Source organism: Hyperolius riggenbachi, chromosome 9, assembly GCF_040937935.1.
Source record: "Hyperolius riggenbachi isolate aHypRig1 chromosome 9, aHypRig1.pri, whole genome shotgun sequence".
NCBI classification, from domain to species: Eukaryota; Metazoa; Chordata; class Amphibia; order Anura; family Hyperoliidae; genus Hyperolius; species Hyperolius riggenbachi.
The window spans coordinates 49,863,010-49,883,239 of NC_090654.1; the positions used below are offsets into that span (position 1 = coordinate 49,863,010).

The 20,230-nt window shown below is 45.2% G+C and overlaps 1 protein-coding gene across 1 annotated transcript in view; it reads left to right on the plus strand.

Annotated features, from left to right (window-relative positions):
• The first annotated feature begins 332 nt into the window (after nt 1-332).
• RPN1 (ribophorin I) overlaps nt 333-20,230 on the plus strand; it is a 31,506-nt gene continuing 11,608 nt past the window's right edge. Inside the window, exons 1-4 of the mRNA XM_068252707.1 lie at nt 333-651; nt 15,897-15,955; nt 17,166-17,472; nt 18,518-18,727. Of these exons, the coding sequence (XP_068108808.1) occupies nt 427-651; nt 15,897-15,955; nt 17,166-17,472; nt 18,518-18,727 (801 nt within the window). The 5' untranslated portion in view covers nt 333-426. The remainder of the gene's footprint in view (nt 652-15,896; nt 15,956-17,165; nt 17,473-18,517; nt 18,728-20,230) is intronic.

Below are 20,230 nucleotides of genomic sequence, written 5' to 3' on the forward strand. Positions count from 1 at the left end.
ATCTATACAGGAAGTTTCTCTCCAGCCACTAGTGAGAGGACCCCATTCGGCCAGCTCAGCTTTACTCTGCTGGTAACTAGAGACGCCGCACCTCTGTGTGACCAGGGCTGCCCATATTAAGTCCTGTGCAAATGGCAAAATGTTTCTCTATAAATAAATATGTATTTTCTACATTTTCTGAACGGTCACATTCCTGCTTACTCGCTAATTATCAGTATGTGAAGGTAATGCCTATGGTAGACGCACTTGTGAGCTGGGGTTTAGATTTTTCGATCAGGCTTCGTCGAGGACAGCCTCCCGTTACCAGGCTGTGCTGGGGCCTCGGGCAGCCATCTTGTTCCCGCTCGGTGATGAATGAGTAGCTAGTAGTAGTACAGGCTACCGGCTGATACCGCGTAATCCGGCTCCATCATCCGTTCAGTGGCCATGGAACGGCCCGTTTTCCGAGCTCTGTGCTTCGTGCTCGGCCTGGCTGCCCTCTGCCGGGCCCAGGAGCTGCTCAATGAGGACGTGAAGCGCACTGTGGACCTGAGCAGCCACATAGCCAAAGTGACGGCCGAGGTGCGGCTGTCCAATCCGGGGCCCGGAGCGGCTCACTCCTTCCTGGTGGCAGTGGAGCCCGAGCTGGTGCCTCACCTGGCCTTCCTGGGGGTCAGTATGCCGGGGCAGCCTATAGGCATTGCTTTGTGATCTACCATTAGTGGGGGGCAGCACCAGATCTTTGCATGGAGTGATGCAGATTTGTATCGCAATGAATGAGAATCGCTGAGATATTCGTGCAAATATTCTTGACTTCTAATTCAAGAGTTGATTGGAATAGAATGCATGTGCAGAATGTCCGCATGATAGTCAGTGCAGTAAGGTGCAAGCTATTCTCTGTAATGAGTAATGCCTGCTACACATCATGCAATTTTTTTGTCAGGTGGTTTGAATTAATAATTTGACAGGTTCCGATCTTCTTTCACGATTTTGTACAAAAGTGATCAGAGCATCGGTCAGAAATCAGATTTGATCTGTCAGAAATTATTTTCACGCAAAATTTGCTGTGTGCACCAGGCATAATTCTCTGAATGAATAATGCCTGGTACACCGTGCAATTTCCTGCTAGATGGGTCGAACTGATTATTTCCGACTGGTCCAATCTGATTTCTGATAGTTTTTCTGAGCAAAACTCTATACAAAATTGATTGGAATGTTTTTGGGGTTATTTTTTTTATTTTTTTTTTGTCCAATCTTACCACTTCTGTATAATGAGGCACTACTTAAAAGTATCCATCTAAAGCAGGGGTCTCAAACTCAATTTACCTGGGGGGCAGCAGGAGGGAAAGTCAGGATGAGGCTGGGCCGCATAAGGAATTTCACAATCGCGGCGCATCGCCCGCTTCTGCCCGCCCCTCTCACTCTTCCTTCACAGAGAGGGGCGGGTAGAGGCGGCGATTGACGTCAGGAGGGGCAGAGCTGAAGCTGAAAGCTCTGCCCCATCCAGGCAATGCCGGCGGATTGCCCCCCGGGCGATTTGGGGGCTCTGGAGCCCTCGTTTAGCGGCGGGGATGCGGTGGATTACTTGGGAGCACTGAAGCGAACTATAAGGAAGCTTTTGCCGGCGAGGGCCACAAAATATCGTATCGAGGGCCGCGAGTTTGAGACCCCTGATCTAAAGTATACTCACTCAGTTTACCCATAAGGTGCCCATTGACAGTGCAATTTTTATTGAATGCAATGTTTTGATGCAATTTTTATGATCAAAAGTAATTGGAAGGTAATTATCGATTGTTCCCATAAACGGGTTGCTTAGGGCATTTTTCCTCTTCAGCTAAATTTTCTAATACAGTCGACCATAGAATCGTTTTACATTGATTTTTGTCTTCATGCTGCAGTTTTCTGTACAATTTTTGATCACAAAAATCACATTGTAAGATTGCATCTGATGAAAAAATTGTACCGTTAGTGGGCACCTTTAAATGTATTTGGTAAGATTGTGTCATTTGTGCTTACTGTAGAATGAGCTACACAGTAGCTCTTTCTAGAGTACATGGTTTTGTAGTGGTCTTCCTGGTTGGGCATGTCAAATGTGTTGAGGTGCAGAGTTAATGGTGGTTTACTGGTAGACTGCAAGTGTTTCTCGATTTGGGGGTGCTGTGTAGGGGGAGGGTGGTTTACTGTAGATGAATATTTGAGCCAGATTAGAAGATTGTGTTGGAGATGCACACATAGGGTTATTGATGGATTTGAGTTTTCTGTGCTAGATTTGCACTAGTATTATTTAGTGTATTTTATCAAGCGCCAACATATTAAGCAGCACTAATACTGGCTGTAGTAGCCAGTATTAGTGCGATGACCTGCATTTACAAGCATGTGATATGGAATTGGTGTTGCTATACTGGACATGTGAAATAGTGGAAGGGTATTGATGTAGACTGAAGTTACAGGTAGTAGATTGCACTGGAAATGTCATTGGAGGGGTTGATGGAGCTGTTGTGATGGATATGGAGTTTGGAAGTACAGGCGCTCTGCAGAAGATGAGGTTCAGGGGTGCAGTTTTAGTTGATACTTGTGGTGAGGACAGTGCTGAAGGACAGTAGGATACAGTAGTAGGCGGTAATAGTGATGAGTAGTACAAGTTATAGTTAGGATACAGTAGGAGTAGTAGTAAAAGTTGTAGTTAGGATACAGTAGTAGTAGGTGTTGGTGAGGAGTAGAGGTTGTAATTGGGATACAGTAGTAGGTGACGTTGGTGAGGGGTAGTAGATGTAGTTAGGATACAGTAGTAGCAACAGCAGTAGTAGGTAGAGGTTGTAGTTGGGATACAGTAGTAGGTGGTGTTGGTCAGGAGGAGTGGAGGTTGTAATTGCGATACAGTAGTAGGTGTTGGTGAGGAGTGGAGGTTGTAGTTGGGATACAGTAGTAGGTGATGTTGGTCAGGAGTGGAGGTTGTAGTTAGGATACAGCAGTAGTAGGTGGAGGTTGTAATTGGGATACAGTAGTAGGTGTTGGTGAGGAGTGGAGGTTGTAGTTGGGATACAGTAGTAGGTGATGTTGGTCAGGAGCAGTGGAGGTTGTAGTTAGGATACAGCAGTAGTAGGTGGAGGTTGTAATTGCGATACAGTAGTAGGTGTTGGTGAGGAGTGGATGTTGTTGTTGTGATACAGTAGTAGGTGATGTTGGTCAGGAGGAGTTGAGGTTGTAGTTAGGATACAGTAGTAAGTAGGTGGTGTTGGTGAGGAGTGGAGGTTGTAGTTGGGATACAGTAGTAGGTGATGTTGGTCAGGAGTGGAGGTTGTAGTTAGGATACAGCAGTAGTAGGTGGAGGTTGTAATTGGGATACAGTAGTAGGTGTTGGTGAGGAGTGGAGGTTGTAGTTGGGATACAGTAGTAGGTGATGTTGGTCAGGAGCAGTGGAGGTTGTAGTTAGGATACAGCAGTAGTAGGTGGAGGTTGTAATTGCGATACAGTAGTAGGTGTTGGTGAGGAGTGGATGTTGTTGTTGTGATACAGTAGTAGGTGATGTTGGTCAGGAGGAGTTGAGGTTGTAGTTAGGATACAGTAGTAAGTAGGTGGTGTTGGTGAGGAGTGGAGGTTGTAGTTGGGATACAGTAGTATTAGGCATTGGTGATGATTAGTAGATGCAGTTTGGAGACAGTATTAGGTGGCATTGGTGATTAGAATGCAGCGTTCTCCCCAGAAATGTTTTCCAGCCAGGTGGCATGAAAAGGTTATTAGATGTATTTAGGATACAGTAGTAGTAGGGGCATTTGGTCATTAGTAGATGTTGTAGTTGGGATACAGTAGATGTAGGTGTTTAATTAGTAGATGTGGTTGGATGCAGCAGAAGTAGGTGTTTGGTGATTAGTAGATGTTGTAGAGCAGTGTTTCTCAACATTTTATTGGTATGTACCCCTTTTAAAACCCAGTACTCACCAAGTACCCCCTAGCATAGTAAACATTATCCCAAGTACCCCTTGACAAATATATATTTAATCCTAGTACATGATAATTGGTTCTAAACAATTTCTAAGCATTCACTATTGCTTTTAATTAGCTAAAACACTAATGTGGTGGTGTTTAAATAAGCTTTATCATTTTCTAAAACTTTTAAAATTGTTGTTCTTGGTTAAGTAAATCAAGCCCGAGTACCCCTTGGAACCATTAGAAGTACCCCCTGGGGTACGCGTACCACACGTTGAGAAACTAGGTTGTAGAGCATTTAGCATTAGTAGGTGTTTGATGATGATTAGATGTTGTAGTTAGGAAGCATTCAGCAGTAGTAGATGTTTGGTGATTAGTAGATGTAGTTTGCATTCAGCAGTAGGAGGTGTTTAGTGATTAGTAGATTTTGTAGTTAGGATACAGTAGTAGGTGGTGTTTATGATGAGCAGTAGATATTGTAGTTAGGATACAGTAGAAGTAGGTGTTTGGTGATTAGATATAGTTAGGATGCAGTACGGTAGTAGGTGTTTGTGATGAGCAGTAGATGTTGTAGTTAGGATACAGTAGACGTAGGTGTTTGGTGATTAGATGTAGTAAGGATACAGTAGTAGTAAGTGATGGATGTAGTTAGGATACAGTAGTAGGTGGTGTTGGTGATTAGTAGATAGGATACTGTAGTAGGCGGTGTTTGTTATGAGCAGTAGATGTTGTAGAGCGAGGATTGGCTGGCTGTGACAGCTCCCTGCTCCCATGTGTCTGTTCTGCATTCTGCTCTGTAGGATGGTGACACGTCAGCACAGGCAGCAGCTCATTCACTTCCTGGATCAGCCTGTTCTGCAGCCTATTATATCCCTCCCAGGAAGCACTGCTACAAGATAGCTTATTTCCTAATTGTTTGGAGAGTTTTGCATTTTAACAATTTCAGCAATGTTTACATGGATGTTACTTGAGTACAAAATAAATAGCACTTTCTAAAGCACAGATGGATCTGAAAGCTGTTGCTAATGAACTTTTAGGGCTCATTCACACTATGCGCTGCGCTGTCAGTTTTGACACAACGCACATTGTCCATAGACTTTCATGTTACCATTCACATTACAGGTGTGCGTTCGATGTTATGCATCTGGGAACATTTTATCGCACACACTTACTGATGGGTACGGCTGCCGATGTCTGCACTTCTATCGCACCATGACGTGCATTCCGTGTGATGGCAATGCGTGCACGAAATTGCGTTTGTGCATACGTTCAGTAGTGTGAATGAGCCCTTAATGCCAATGCAAATGTCTTTAGCTAGAATACTCACACTGCTGGGGATTTTTACCTGGTGTGCAATGCTTGTCACTTGTGCAGCGCGTTATATTTTAGTCTTCCTGTGGTTTATGTAGTGCATGGTCCAGTACACATGACTGCTCACGGGGGGATTCACTTGTGTTGTGGTAAAATGAACACAGATGTGGCAGGATTTATTCTCTTGAATAACATTCATATCGGAGCGAATAAATCTATTCACTCATTTTACCCCTCTACTACATAGATTTTGGTAAGCTTGCACAACCAGGATTGTATCATTGAGGTCACATTCACAGTGGGACGTTATGGTCGCACGTTATAAAGTCTTATAACGCAGCTTACCGCAATGCAATGCTAATCCTATGGGCCGTTTACAGTGCGACGTTGCGTTGTGGTAACTCACTGCTTCCAGTGCACTACCTCTTAACGCAGACACGTTGCGACTTTAACGACGCATTAAACCGCAATGTCCCACTGTGAATACAGCCTGAATGTTCCCTCCAAATATTTCTTCATAAAGGTGGCCACTAACGGTCCGATTTCTAGCGAAAAATCATTAGAGCGGTCAAATTCTGATCGGAAGTGAAATCGTTCACTACACCATTAACGAACCAATCTTTGCTTTCTATCTATCACAACCAGCAAGGAAATTCAAATTTTGGTCCAACGAAAATCCAATCGGACGACTGTTTTTTTATAATCGCTCCTTATCCATTGTACCCATCAACGGAGAATATTTGCAACCAATCCGATCGCTCAAACAATTTTTCGCTAAAAATTGGACAGTTAGTGGCCATCTTAACAGTTTCAAGAAATTGTACCTGGTTTTTTTTATTTTTGTCTTTTTACTTGCAAGATTCCATTAGTAGGGTTTTCTACCTTGTATTTATATTAAAGAAGCACTCTTGCCGTGAGTTTAACAATAGGCAGTAATGTCTCTTATGCCAGTGCAAGTCCGGTGGTTCACCTTCACAACAGGAATAACACACCTCTGTGCATCCCCTGTAAGTTGGAAACTCACCGGATCCAGGGACTTTGTGGTCTTATCTGGCTTGTGGGGTGTATGGCCACCCCCTCCTCTCTGGCACACTGCTGCTTTAATCTCTCCACCTTGACTCAGCCTTGGTAAACTCCTGCCACACCATCGGATCCAGGGCCCTCGCGGTTTTATCTCGCTTGTGGGGTGTATGGTTCTCTAGTTGTTTATAGCAATGTTCATGGCTTTGTGTTTTCTAGTCAGCCCTTTAGAGTCTAAAGGTGCCCATAGACCTGATGATTATGGGCAGATCTGACAGAGTCAAATTTACCTGTCCTGTACCAACCTCCCTGCGGTGACCATCCATGTTTCCGGGTAACAGCCGTGTACACTCTAGCGGCGCATAGCGTTTGACGTCAGATGCTATGTGCATGTGGATGTGTATATAAAAATGACGGTAGGAGAGTTCATAAGTACTTGCAAAAATAGAAAAATAGCTTTATTGTGACACCAACTCCTTCAAGGGTAAACAAATTAAAATCAATTAAAATTGACCTGTATTGAGCACATCTCCTTCCGCACCTCCACCACGCACACCTCATTCACACACCCCAAATGGTACCGGTACCAAAGTTGTCCGTGTCTTCAGAGAGGGGGAGAGAACAATGTGCATAATCATGGAGGGCAAAGGAATTCCTCTTCAGCTTGCAAGCTAGAAATACATATGTCCAGAATAATCTCACCACTGGTAGTAGTCCACTCGTTTGGTTACCGCATCTGAGATGTCTCCAAAACAGTTCACCACCTGGGTCATGACCATAGGACGATGTTGGCTCTCAGGCAATGGCTCTACCCACTCTGCATACTGGTGCTGCAGCGGGGAAAACGCACTGATGCCATGTCGATCTAGGGTATACTTGCAGCCAAGAGGAGCGCTCCAGGTGACGTGATTCAGGCCCGCCCACCGACGCGTTGCGCCCGCCCACTTGCGGGCTTCGTCAGGGTGTATGTGGAACCTGGCGATATGGACGGAAACAGCGTGGATGCTGACACCAGACAGGTAATGTATAAATGCACGGGGGGGGGGGGGGCACATTTATACATTGCTGCTGCAGCGGTGGAGGTGTCGTCCAAAATCGTTCTCTGCACACCCGACCAACCAACTTCGGCCCGACATCTTGCAGCATGTGCGATCGGCCATGCGACCAATTTCCGTCCTGAAATTGGTTGCTTTTACATTTGGGCATGCACTTGGCACTGATTTTCATCCAATTTGATTATAATCGAATTGGATGGTCGATCGGCCTGCCAAGTCGCCTGATGTATGGTCACCTTAAAGCTGCTTACAAACTTTTTAGGTCTCTCTCTTGACCAAACAACTTGTTTTTCATTCTCAGACAAAAGTAGAGTGCACAGAGGTGTCCCTCCCCCCCCGTCCCACCCAATGTCACCGGCCTCCCCTCCAGTGATGAGGCACTCAGCCAACATATAGTGGCTGTGAGAACTCCCTTTGAGGTTCCTGGGGCATGGAGTCACTTGCTCATTCTCCCAGCTCCCCTGTACACAGATCAGAACACGTTCCCTGACAGTTTGTATGTCCTTTGCAATCTAGTACAGACCGATATTGCCTTCTGGTTGACAATCCATCCTGTCGAAGAATCCGTTCTGCTGATTGGTTGGAAACATCTGGTAACTGATCTGCAATCAGTTGTAGGGTGATCGGACTTGCTCATAAATAGAGATCATTACTGATATGCTAATATTTCTGTTTTGCACATATAAAATTTATGAAGCTTGAGACTGGGCTAGTCAAAATCATCAGAATGCGTATTTAATTCATTCGGTTCCAATTTGTATTACATCTACATTCACGCCTGAATTAACATTGAATATCTCTACTTTGTGTGAGAGTAATCCAAGAACACAATGGGTGTGCCAGGTTGGCAGTGCAGGCTTTTTTCAGTGCATTAATGTATGATCTGTTATTGGCCCACTGAAATTCAATGTCAGATGATGCAGGACAGTTTAGTGAAGTCGTTTATCAGCGGTTGACTTTCCCATAGATCTTTACAGCCATCTGCAGAAAAATCCATCCAACAGAGGTTCCAGTAGACAGCAAAAGACCATTAGGCCCGGGGCTCGCTTTATATTGCCAATTGATGTAGCAAAAGTTGTTTTCCTAGCATTTGCTACAGCGATTTTCAGTGTGATTTGTACGGCGAATGGGATTGCTTCTGATTTGCATTTTTTTGTTTTAATTTTCATCCCGTGTAAATTTTTAAAATACTTACCAGGTCTCCTGAAAGCCATTTCCATTGACTTCTAATGGCCTATACACACAGGCTACAATTGTCGCCGCAACCACGTGGCACGCGCGTGTTGCAGCGACAGGTCGCCCGTGTGTATGAGGCGCGCATCCCGAACCGTCGCTGCTGTCGCCAGGCGATTGGCGTGGCCTATCGACGCAACTGTCGCTAGTCTGCCGTGTGTATGCGGACTAGCAACAGCAACTCCATACACAATGTATGGAGCTTCCGGCAGGGGGGAGGAACCTTCGGCTACAGCTTCCGCCGAATCTGTGTCCCTCTGTGCGCCGTGTGTACGGCTGTTGCACAGAGGGACCTGGCAACGAGCTGTTGCTGCCTTTTTTTTTTTTTTTAATGGCTCGAGCCACCACTGTGGCTCATGTGTACGAGCCTTATCACATAGCCCCCCCCCTCCCCCCCCAAGCACAAGAGGACATAGGCTCTTCTCTATCTCCAAATAGAAAAGCATTGATAACCTCTTGTATTACAGGGCGGGGCCACCCGCCGGAAGCCAGACCTCAAGAGGCCCAGCAAGTAGTTTAAACTTTATTTCAACAGAAAAATCAGTTGCTGCAAAATTGCTTTTGAAAATTGATTGAGGCTAAGTTCACAGTGGGACGTTAAAGTCGCGCGTTAAAACAGCATTTAACATTAAAACAGCATTAAATCAATGCCCTGTTCACAGTGCACACGTTGCGTTGGTGCCTAACGCTGCACGTTAAGTAAAAGTACTGCATGCAGTGCGTTATACACGTTGTTAGCTGCGTTGGACTGTTTGCACATGCTCAGTAATGACTTGGAAGCATACTTTTCATTGCCTGTATTTTTTACTGTATCTGCTGTATGCGACGGTAACGCTGCGTTGCCACTTTTTGGGCGCGTTGTGTTGTAAGCCTGCGGTGCGACTTTAACGTGGCATCAAAATGCAACGTCCCACTGTGAATCTAGCCTCAAAGGTGATTTTGCATCGCTCCTATCTTTTGCATTGGCGTGCAGTCGCTCCCGAAAGCTGCAGGACCCACGATTGCAATTTGGCCAAATCACAGGTGTGGGTTCACCTTCATGCACTTGTTTCAGTGCAGTGCTTTTGTTTTGTTTTTTTTGCAATAGATAATTTTTTTAATAACAAAGTTTTATAACAATTACAATACAAGAACAGTGTATAAACTAAGTATGTTACACAAAAGGCACATCCAAAACTCAGAATTAAATACAATCCCAGCATATGACAATTACATCACAGGTTGTCCCATGGAGGAGCAAAGTCATAGGAACAGCAGGTCCAAAAGGATAGGATCGAATCTGCCACCAGGGAGCGCCTACATCCAATCTTATCTCTTTGTCAGGCTTGCCTGTCACCTGCTGTGAGTCAGACTGTATTCTCATATGACTGACATATAACCCAGCCCTAACACCTGCGAAAGCTCCTGCCTAATACAAACTACAATACCCTGCAGGCAGATGTAGCATACAAACTGGCAGACAGCAATCACCAAACACAGTAATGCAATGCAACACAGTATGCTGAAGTCACCTGAGGTCTGTAGGCTGAATCAATCCAGATGAAGACATGGTAGCAGGAAATGACAGAAGTAATCACTAGACAGATGCAAGGTAAATCCGGCCAGGGTCAATACAGACAGCATTCCTGCAAATTCCTTTCAACAACCCGGGTCGGTAACAGAATATCCAATACAGAAGGGTGGTCAGGTTCAAGCCGGGTCGGTAACAGGTAATCCAATCTAGAAGAAGCTTAGTCAAGAGACGGGCACAAGTCCTCAGCAAGACAAACACATGGTGTAAGTGCAATCTCAGCAACAAGCCCAGCATAGGCTATCACGGGCGATAACTGAGGGCGCTCACCTTTCATTTATACGAGCACTTAACCAATCAGAACTAAAGGAATCCAAAGTGACCAATCCACAGAGAACGTGTCAGCAGAGCTGCTGACACGCTATACACACACCTGGTTATGGTTTACAGTAGCTAAGCGCATCCGCCCCTTATCCAATGGGAGCTGAGCGCCATGTGCTCCAGTGACATCAGAGACAGGCCGGCGTTTCGCCGCCATGAGTGGCCAGTGGATCTTACACTCTTAAAATGAAATCAAACATCCATCATCACTTCTAAACTGGAGTGACATTAGGTAGAAACAAGCAAAGTGAAAAACACACCCAGGATAAAAACCTACTTTTACTCACTAAATCCTATAGCCCATATCAACTATAAACAGGCCCTGCCCACCATGATGCCAAGTGAGGCATCTACCTCGGGCAGTGCCAAGTCTGGTGGCAGCGCTAGGGCTGCACGATTTTAGGAAAAAATTGAAATTGCGATTTTTCTCTCAAATTGCGATTTCGATTTTTTCACGATTTTTTTCAAATCAAGCTTAAGCACTAAATTCACGGAGCTAGTCTACTTTAGGGGACCCACCGCAAATCCCCATAGACATCTTCAGCTGGGCTGCAGAAACGGAACAAATGTCCGCTTTTACCTTGTTTAAACCCCCACAAGCCTTATACCCATGGATAGGTAAGCATATCCTCTAACGAATTGTGAGGTTTTCGGTCAAAAAAAAGTTGAAATTGGCTGTGTAGGAGCCGCCGAACGGCCTTAATCTCGGTTCCGTCGGCCATCTTCATTCTGCTGTGCAGGTCCTTTCTTCCTCCTCATTGGAGGGTTTGTTAGCTGCTGACAGAAGCTGGCACGCCCCCACCGAACAATTCCCTCCAATGAGGAGGAAGAAACGACCTGCAGAGCAGAACCAAGATGGCTGACAGGCCCGAAACTGCGGCCGTTCGGCGGCTCCTGTACAGTCAGTTACCACTTTTTTTGGACCGAAACCCGCCAAATTCGTTAGAGGACATGCTTAGCTACCAGAGGATATAAGGCTTGTGGAGGTTTAAACAAGCAAACGGAAGACATTTGTTCCGTTTTGCAGCCCAGCTGAAATTGTCTATGGGGATTTGCGGTGGGTCCCCTAAAGTAGACTAGCTCCAAATTCACATTGCCCCCACTACACCGCTTTAACACCTGATCATCCACCAATACACTACACTATGCTAACTTGAATCTTGATGCCCCACCAATTAAACTCCACTGCACAATGCTAACCTCTGATTCCCATCAATAACACACTAAGCCAACTCCTAAAGCCCACCAGCTATGCTACAATGCACTACTCTAACAAGTTCTGCCCCCATTCCCAGCTACACTACACTTAACCCCTGCAGCTACAATGACTTCTCTGCGACTGCCACTTAGCCTGAAGCACTAGACAGACAGGCTAGTTAAAGTAGTGGCTAAGCTGCATGGGCATGAAGCAGAGCCTGTGACAGCACAGCAGGACCAGGCAGATAGAGCATACACATGGACTCACTGTATACAGCACAGTTCTGTTAAAGCCAGTCTAGCTGTCCCTTTACACAGACAGCTCTAGCTGTAATCTGATCTTTGCTGGTGTCATTGCCCATATATTAATCCTGCCCTTTTGACCTGAAATTGCCAGCAAAGCTCGTTACAGATAAGACCTGTCTGTAAACGGACAGCTAGAGTGGCTTTAGCAGGACGGCGGCGCTGTGTGCTGTATACAGCCTGCGTGTGGTCTTATCTCTCTCTGCCACTGTTCTCTGGTCCCCGCTGTGCAAGAGAGCCTGGGTGACTGTGCGGTGGACCGGAGAAAACCATGCGTGCTTCACCGTGCTTCACCGCAGCCAAGGCAGCTAAAGGAAGAGAGAGCCGGCTGTGCATTCCTCAATTCGGTGCCTCACTCCTCCTTCTGGCCGGAAGGAGGAAGCGCACCTTAGTAACAAGCCGGAAATGTACAGCCGGTCGGAATGAAAAAAAAAAAATCGCCACTCTGACGATACTGAAATCGTGATGATGCAAATCGCGATTTCGATTAAAAAAGATATATCGTGCAGCCCTAGGCAGCGCCAGGTGGGGGGGGGGGGGGACGTCAGCAGAAGGTGGCAGCAGCGCATGGAGGAGTGGGCACACAGCAGTGGGGAGGGGGACCAGACCCTCCACTCACCTGGGGCTCCCCCTCCAGACCAGCGTGAGCATGGCAGCGTGCAGGAAGTGAATTACTCACCTTCGCTTCCACGTTCCAGGTGTTGGAAGCGCTGCGCCGTGTGTGTGCCTCCAGGTCTCCTCCTTCAATGCTGCCCACTGCGTGTAGTACGTAGTGGGCGGCATGGGAGGAGACCGGGGGGCACGCATGCAGCGCTTCCGACGCCTGGAATGCGGAAATGAAGTTAACTCGTTCCCTGCCCGCTGCCATGCTCACACTGCTCTGGAGGAGTAGGGGGGTCTGGACCCCCTGCCCACCGCTGTGCCTGCTCCTCCTTCCTGTGCTGTACTGGGGCAACTATACTAGCTATACTCGGGCAACTATTCTACCTATACTTGGAAAAACTATACTGGGGGGACCTATACCTGGCTACCTACCTACGGTGACATTTTTTGGTGCTGTGTGATCATTCAGAATGGGGGGGGCATCCTCACAAGTTTGCCTCAAGCAGCAAAAAGTCTAGAACAAAAGGGCACATTGAGGATGACCCTGAACACTGTAGAGCAGAGGGGAAAAAAAGATGCAATAGGAAAAATGGAAAAGAGGAGTAGCGAGAAGAAGACACAAGCACTCCCTGGAGAAAATGTTCCCTCCATACAGACATTTACCTGGGCGCTATATCAGACTTTGAGAGGGCGGAGGAAGTACATGATGATATTGAAAATACAATGGTTCCCACAATTTTTCAAAATGTGCGATTCTGTCACATGTACAGTAATAGCATTTAGTGTAGTGCTTTTTTTGGGATCGTCAGCAATCTAAAAGCGCAGCTGTAAGCACTCTAGCAAGCCCCAGGCCTTACAAATATTGTTCACAGTAACAAAATGCCCCCAACAGATGGACAAAAGGCTCATTTTCACCCAGACAAGTCTCAGGTCTACGGGTGCTATCTTGTATGAGGAAATGGCAAGTGGTTCAGCCTGTCAGTGCTGGACCGAAACTAAAATATCCTAAATAGAGCTACCCTTCATCTTCCAGCAAGTGTGCAGCTGCCAGCCGGGTGTACAGGGCGCGTGCCTGTGGATCATTCCTCTGTGTACCATTGCTTTGTACAGTGGAGTCTGTGTATACACACCTGGCCGCCCACTTTGCGCCAACAACCTCCCCCTAACCGCCCCATGCATTTCACACTCCCATGTGCAACTACAGGACTTCACTAGAGCTGCCCCAATCCTGTGGAACTCTCTCCCTCTGCCCATCACGATTGCCCCCTCCTTCATACTTGATTGAACCACAGAATGTGAACTTGTATTATTGGGACTGCTACTCCAGTATATGATCTGGCATTGTGTATCTTATTGCTTACTAGCTGGATGCCCGGCGTTGCCCGGGTATGTATTTGGCTAGTGTTGGCTCTGCCCACTTTTCCTAACCCACAATTACTTAATGACCAAGTATGTGAGCTGTGCGGTCTTTGGCATCAATAATTTGCAATGAAATAAAATTAATCTGATTGGATGTGGCTCCACCCCTTTTCTGAATTTGAACCCCAATCACCCAATGGCCAACTGTACCAGGTACAGGTGATTAACAGTGCAAGAATGGCAGCAATTAAATATTCCCCTTAAAAATCAATAGGTGGATTTTGATTGGCTTTTATAGGCTCCACCCACTTTTCTGAATATTAATCCGTCACCCAGTGACCAACTGCAAAGTTTAAGAACCCTGCCATTAACAGTGTCAGAATGGCTGCAGTTTACATTTGCGCAATGAAATTTGTATTTCTCCACCCACTTATTTCCTAACATTGTTCAGGTATGTATTTGGCTGGTGTTGGCTCCGCCTACTATTTCTAATCCTAACACACAATTACTCAATAACCAAGTTTGTGAGCTTTGCTGTTTTTGGCATCAATAATTTGCATTGAGATTAAACAAATCTGATTGGCTGTTTGTGGCTCCACCCCTTTGTCTGAATTTAACCCCAGTCACCCAATGACCAACTGTACCAGGTTTAAGGCTTGTGCCATTAACAGTGCAAGAATGGTAGCAATTACATATTCCCTCTTAAAAATCAAAAGGGGAATTTTGATTGGCTTTTGTAGGCTCCACCCACTTCTCTGAATATTAATCCCAGTCACCCAGTGACCAATTGTGCAAAGTTTGAGAACCCTACCAAAGAAATCTACATTTGTCTCTGCCTACTGATGACCCGGCATTGCCCGATTATGTATTTTGCAGGTGCTGGCTGCACCCACTTTTCCTAACCCTAACACACAATTAATCAATTACTCAATGACCAAGTTTGTGAGCTTTGCTGTCTTTGGCATCAATAACCTGCGTTAAAATTAAACCACTCATATTGGCTGTTTGTGGCTCCACCCCCTTTTATAAATTTAAACCCCAGTCACCCAATGATCAACTGTACCTGGTTTGAGGCTTGTGCCATTAACAGTGCAAGAATGGCAGCAATGACATATTCCCCTGAAAAATCAATAGGTAATTTTTGATTGCCTTTTGTAGGCTCCACCCACTTTTCTGAATATTAACCCCAGTCACCCAGTAACGAACTGTGCAAAGTTTGAGAACCCTACCATTAACAGTGTAAGAATGGCTGCTGTTTACATTTTCCCAGTAAAATTTGTATTTGTATCCGCCCATTTACGACCCTGCGTTGCCCGCTTATGTATTTGGCTGGTGTTTGCTGTGCACGTTTTTCTAACCCTAATGCACAATTAATCAATTACTCAATTACCAAGTTTGTAAGCTTTGCGGTGTTTGGCATCAATAATTTGCATTGGAATATAACAAATCTAATTGGCTGTTTGTGGCTCCACCCCCTTTCTGAAATTGAACCCTAGTCACCCAATGATCAACTGTGCCAGGTTTAAGGCTTGTGCCATTAACAGTGCAAGAATAGCAGCAATGTAAATATTCCCCTTGAAAATCAATAGGTTAATTTTGATTGGCTTTTATAGACCCCACCCACCTTTCTGAATATTAATCCCAGTCACCCAGCGACCAACTGTGCAAAGTTTGAGAACCCTGCCAGTGTAAGAATGGCTGCAGTTTACATTTCCCAGTGAAATTTGTATTTGTCTCCGCCCCCTTTTTGGTTATGGGAATAAAAAGTATCCTATACTTTATTCCAGGTAATGTACTATGTGTGTGCCAAATTTCATTCAAATCCGTTCAGCCATTTTTGCGTGATCGAGTAACAAACATCCGAACTTTCCCATTTATTATATTAGTAGGATTACCTGTATTGTCGGTCACCCCTGTAATCTTATCTTATGTATTGTACAGCAATGCGTAATATGTTGGCGCTATATAGATCCAATAAATATGTAAGCTAATCTTTTTCCTGACTTTGCTCTGTATAGGTGAAGGGAGAAGAGGAGGAGGATGGTTACCTGGAGCTGCAGGAGCTCAGAGCCAAAAAGTAAGAACTCTTTACGTTTATAGTTTCCCTCCCATCTCTGTAAGGCCCAGTGCACACCAAAACCGCTAGCAGATCCGCAATACGCTAGCGGTTTTGGGAGCTGATTTCAGAGCGATTCTAGGTATGTTTACAGAGGTTTTCTAAACATACCTAGCGGTTTTGCGTGCGTTTTTGTGTAGCAGATTACACATATTGTTACAGTAAAAGCTGTTACTGAACAGCTACTGTAACAAAAATGCCTGGCAAACCGCTCTGAACTAGCGTTTTTCAGAGCGGTTTGCGTTTTTCCTATACTTTACATTGAGGACGAAACGCTTCCGAAAACCGCAAACGCGCAGCAGGAGGCGCGTTTGCGGCTTGGCAAAAACCGCAAACCGCCGGTGTGCACCATCCCATTGCAATACATTAGACAAGCGTTTTTAGAGGCGGATGCGGCCGGCGGATCGCTCCAAAAACCGCTCGGTGTGCACTGGGCCTAAGTCCTGCAATGGCACAGGCCCCTCAGTCTGTATGGGATCCATTATCTGTCCTGGCATCAATGGACTACATCTCCCAGCAGGCATTGCGGCGTGTGTCCATTACATCTTCCAACAGGCATTGCGGCGTGTGTGTGACACTGCTGGAAAGTTGAAAAATCAGCAGCTGCTGTCTCTCTCCCTAGGGAACTTGGCAGATCCCATATGGACTGGGGAGGTGCAGCATCCCATATAGGGGTGGTCAATGAATGCACATAATTTTTAGTTGAGCCAGTATTATGCAAATGTATGCTGCTATCCATTTTCAATATGCATTCATTTGCATAATCCTACATCAGCTCAAAATATTTGCATCTCATTCACCATCCCCACACATAGGTAAGTAAGAACATTCTACCCAAACAACCCCCCCACCCTGTACAAATCCCACACTGTCCGTTTTGTCATCCCTGCCCTGTTCTGTGCCCTGATGTGTGTGTATATACCAGTGTTATGTGGTGTCCGGTAATAGGCTCCCTGCACACTGCAAATCCAATTTGTGATTCCGATTACCCTCCCCCCCCCCCCCCCCCCCCCCCCCCCCTTCTGCATGCTATCAAAAGAGAAACGCAGTATCGATTACAAAACTGAATCGCATGTACTGTGCATGGTGATAGAGAAACATGAATGTGACAGAAATCAGTGTCTACTCATTTTAAGTTGTTTTTTTTGTTTTTGTTTTTTTTACTTTTTAGAGGAAAGAAGTTTTCGGTCAGCCTTCCATCGTCCCTCTCTCCTGGAGCAAAGACCAAAGTCATCATTGAAACTGTGTACACCCATGTCCTGCAGCCCTACCCCACCCAGATCACACAGGCTGAGAAGCAGTCTGTGACCTTCGAAGGGAACCATTACTTCTTCTCACCGTATCCCACCACATCACAGTCTACCCGTGTCAAGCTGGCATCCCGCAATGTGGAGCACTACACCAAGCTGGGCAACCCCGCCCGCTCCGATGACATCATCGAGTACGGACCCTTCAAGGACGTCTCTGCTTGGAGCTATGTAAGTCTCCATCTGGTCTTTCACATTAATCTGCTCTGATGTTCCTTCATGTAAAGTCCACAGATTGTCAAGTATGACTGTCAGAACTGCATGATAATATCTCTCTCTCTCTCTCTCTCTCTCTCTATCTATCTATCTATCTATCTATCTATCTATCTATCTATCTATCTATCTATATATATATATATATATATATATATATATATATATATATATATTCTATATATCTATCTATCAAGTTGAAATTTGATCTCCAAGTTGACAGTTGGGTGCCATAGCAGAGCAGCTAGTTGGTAAACACAGGATGTTAACAATGTCTGCTTCCATGAAAGCAGAAAGTTGACACACTGCAGATTTATTGCAGGATTTGTATCAGTTGTAACAAAGAAGTGTTCTTCTTCAATGGTTATTATGCTGTTCCGTATCTTTTAGAGCAGAGAGGAAGTTCTGAGTTCAGGTCCGCTTTAAACAGAAGAATAAAAAATATGTCTTAGGAGAAGAGATGAATGGAATAAGGGCCTAGGAGTGCTTTGCTTGTGGCTAGGGGTTCAGATCATGCACATAAAGACAGCTGTACAGCACACAGCAATGTCCCAATGTCACATCTCCCTGAAAATATGACGGCCTTGTATTACTTTCTGCTCCAAAACATGAGTTAGGGCTCATTTTCAGGAGCATTAATGTATTGCTTTTTTTACTTTCACTTTAAATTGCTATTTAAAGGAAACGTCCGGGTCTTTGCTTTAAAAAAAAAAGTTTCCTTTTTTAAAGGACACCTGAAGGGAGAGGAATATGTAGGCTTCCATATTTCCTTTTAAACAAAGCAGATCCTCTGCCTCTAATACTTTAGCCATAGACCATGAGCAAGCACGCAGATCAGATGTTTCCGACTAGATTTGCTGCTTGCTCGTTTCAGGTGTGTGATTCAGACACTGATACATAAAAGATCAGCAGGACTTACAGGCAACTGGTACTGTACAGGAAATAAATATGGCAGCCACCTCCATATGACCTCTGTGCTAAGTATTCTTCCTTAATTCCTCAGGACCCTATGAAGATTCACTATGAGAACAACAGCCCCTTCCTCACCATTACCAGCATGACCCGATTGATTGAAGTCTCACATTGGGGTAACATTGCTGTGGAAGAGACTGTTGACCTGAAGCACACAGGAGCCAGTCTGAAGGGACCTTTCTCCAGATACGACTACCAGAGGCAGCCAGATAGCGGCATCTCATCCGTCAAGTCCTTCAAGGTGAGATGACTATCATAATTATCCTACAGTGATGCTTGAAAGTTTATGTTGAAGGTCATTGTCTTGCTGTACAAACCAATTTCTTCACGGTTGGATAGCTGGACATTATCCTGCAGCATATGACACCGTTTAGAGTCTGTTATCAGTTATGGCTACCTGCCTTGATCCAGAGATCTCAAAGCCAGCTCAAACCATGGTACTGCCACCACCATTTTTCACAGTTGAGTCCTTATGCTGGAATGCATTGTTAACCTTTTTACTGAAAGCCAAAAGTTCTATATTTACTACCACCATCCACAGAATGGTCTTTAGCAAATAAAGGTTGGGTAGCAACATTTATTTAACGTTTAATGTGGCTTTCGTAATGCAACTTGGTGATGCACACCAATTTTTTTTTTTTGTTTGTTTTGAGAACTTTTGTGGACAGAGAGAAATTTGCCCATGCAAGAGGCTTTCGGATTCCTTAGGTGTTCTATGGTTCTGTTAGTCAGTCTGCCTTTTTTTTTTTTTTTTTTTTTCTTAAACTTATTTGTTTCAGCTGAGAATATAAACCTAGAGCACGGGTATGTTGAGTGCAACCCAGGTGTAGGTAGGACACATATTCATAGTAAGCTGAAAAAATACTAAATTAAGGCCTCTTACACAGTAGGACGTTGCGTTTTGATGCAACGATTAAGTCGCAATGCAAAATACAATGCAACGCCCCAAAAAAGTTCCACCACAACTTAAAGAGGAACTGTAACCTCCTATTGTACTCAGCACCAGTGTGTACATCATGCCCACTTTATAGGGGAAAAACAAGTATCTCCTAGTAAAATAATATAAATTTACTTAGTTTCTGTAGCTGTAACCAGTAAGCCACGCCCACCACACTAGCTGCCTCCGCGGATGTATAATAATTAGCCTACTCTCAGTGCCTTCTGGGTAGTGACGTTTAGAAACATCACAAGCTCTCTCCTGGTGTTTGGAGAAAAAAAAAAGTCTCCTTCAACAAGAGACAGGCAGCAGAGTGAGCCGGCCACGCCCCCAAATCTCGTGCAGTGCCAGCAGCTTTCAGGAGAGTGAGCAGCATGTATGTAGCAGCCTGCTAAATCATCCACTGTCCTCCTCACTGTTTCTCTCCCACAGGCATGACAGGCAACAGGTAATCTCCAGAATCTGATAAAATGTATACAGTGTGAAAACGCTGCCTGTCGGATGCATCTGGGGGAGGGGGAGAGAGGTCTGACTTCTTAGCCTGAACTTTTTTTACTTTGAGTTGAGAAAGAAAGCAGAGAGCAGTGCAGACTCAGTGGCAGGCTTCCAGCATGCTTTACACTGCTGTGTCTCCTGTGCTTTGCTTAGAAAGTAGTAAAAGTGCAGAGCTAGAAGTCAGACCTCTCTAGCTGTCCCTTATTTATGCCTTAAAGGAGTCCTCAAGGGAATTGAAGGAAAATAAGTGCTACTTACCCGGGGCTTCGTCCAGCCACAAGCTCCCAGCATGTCCCTTGGTGCAGCTCTGCG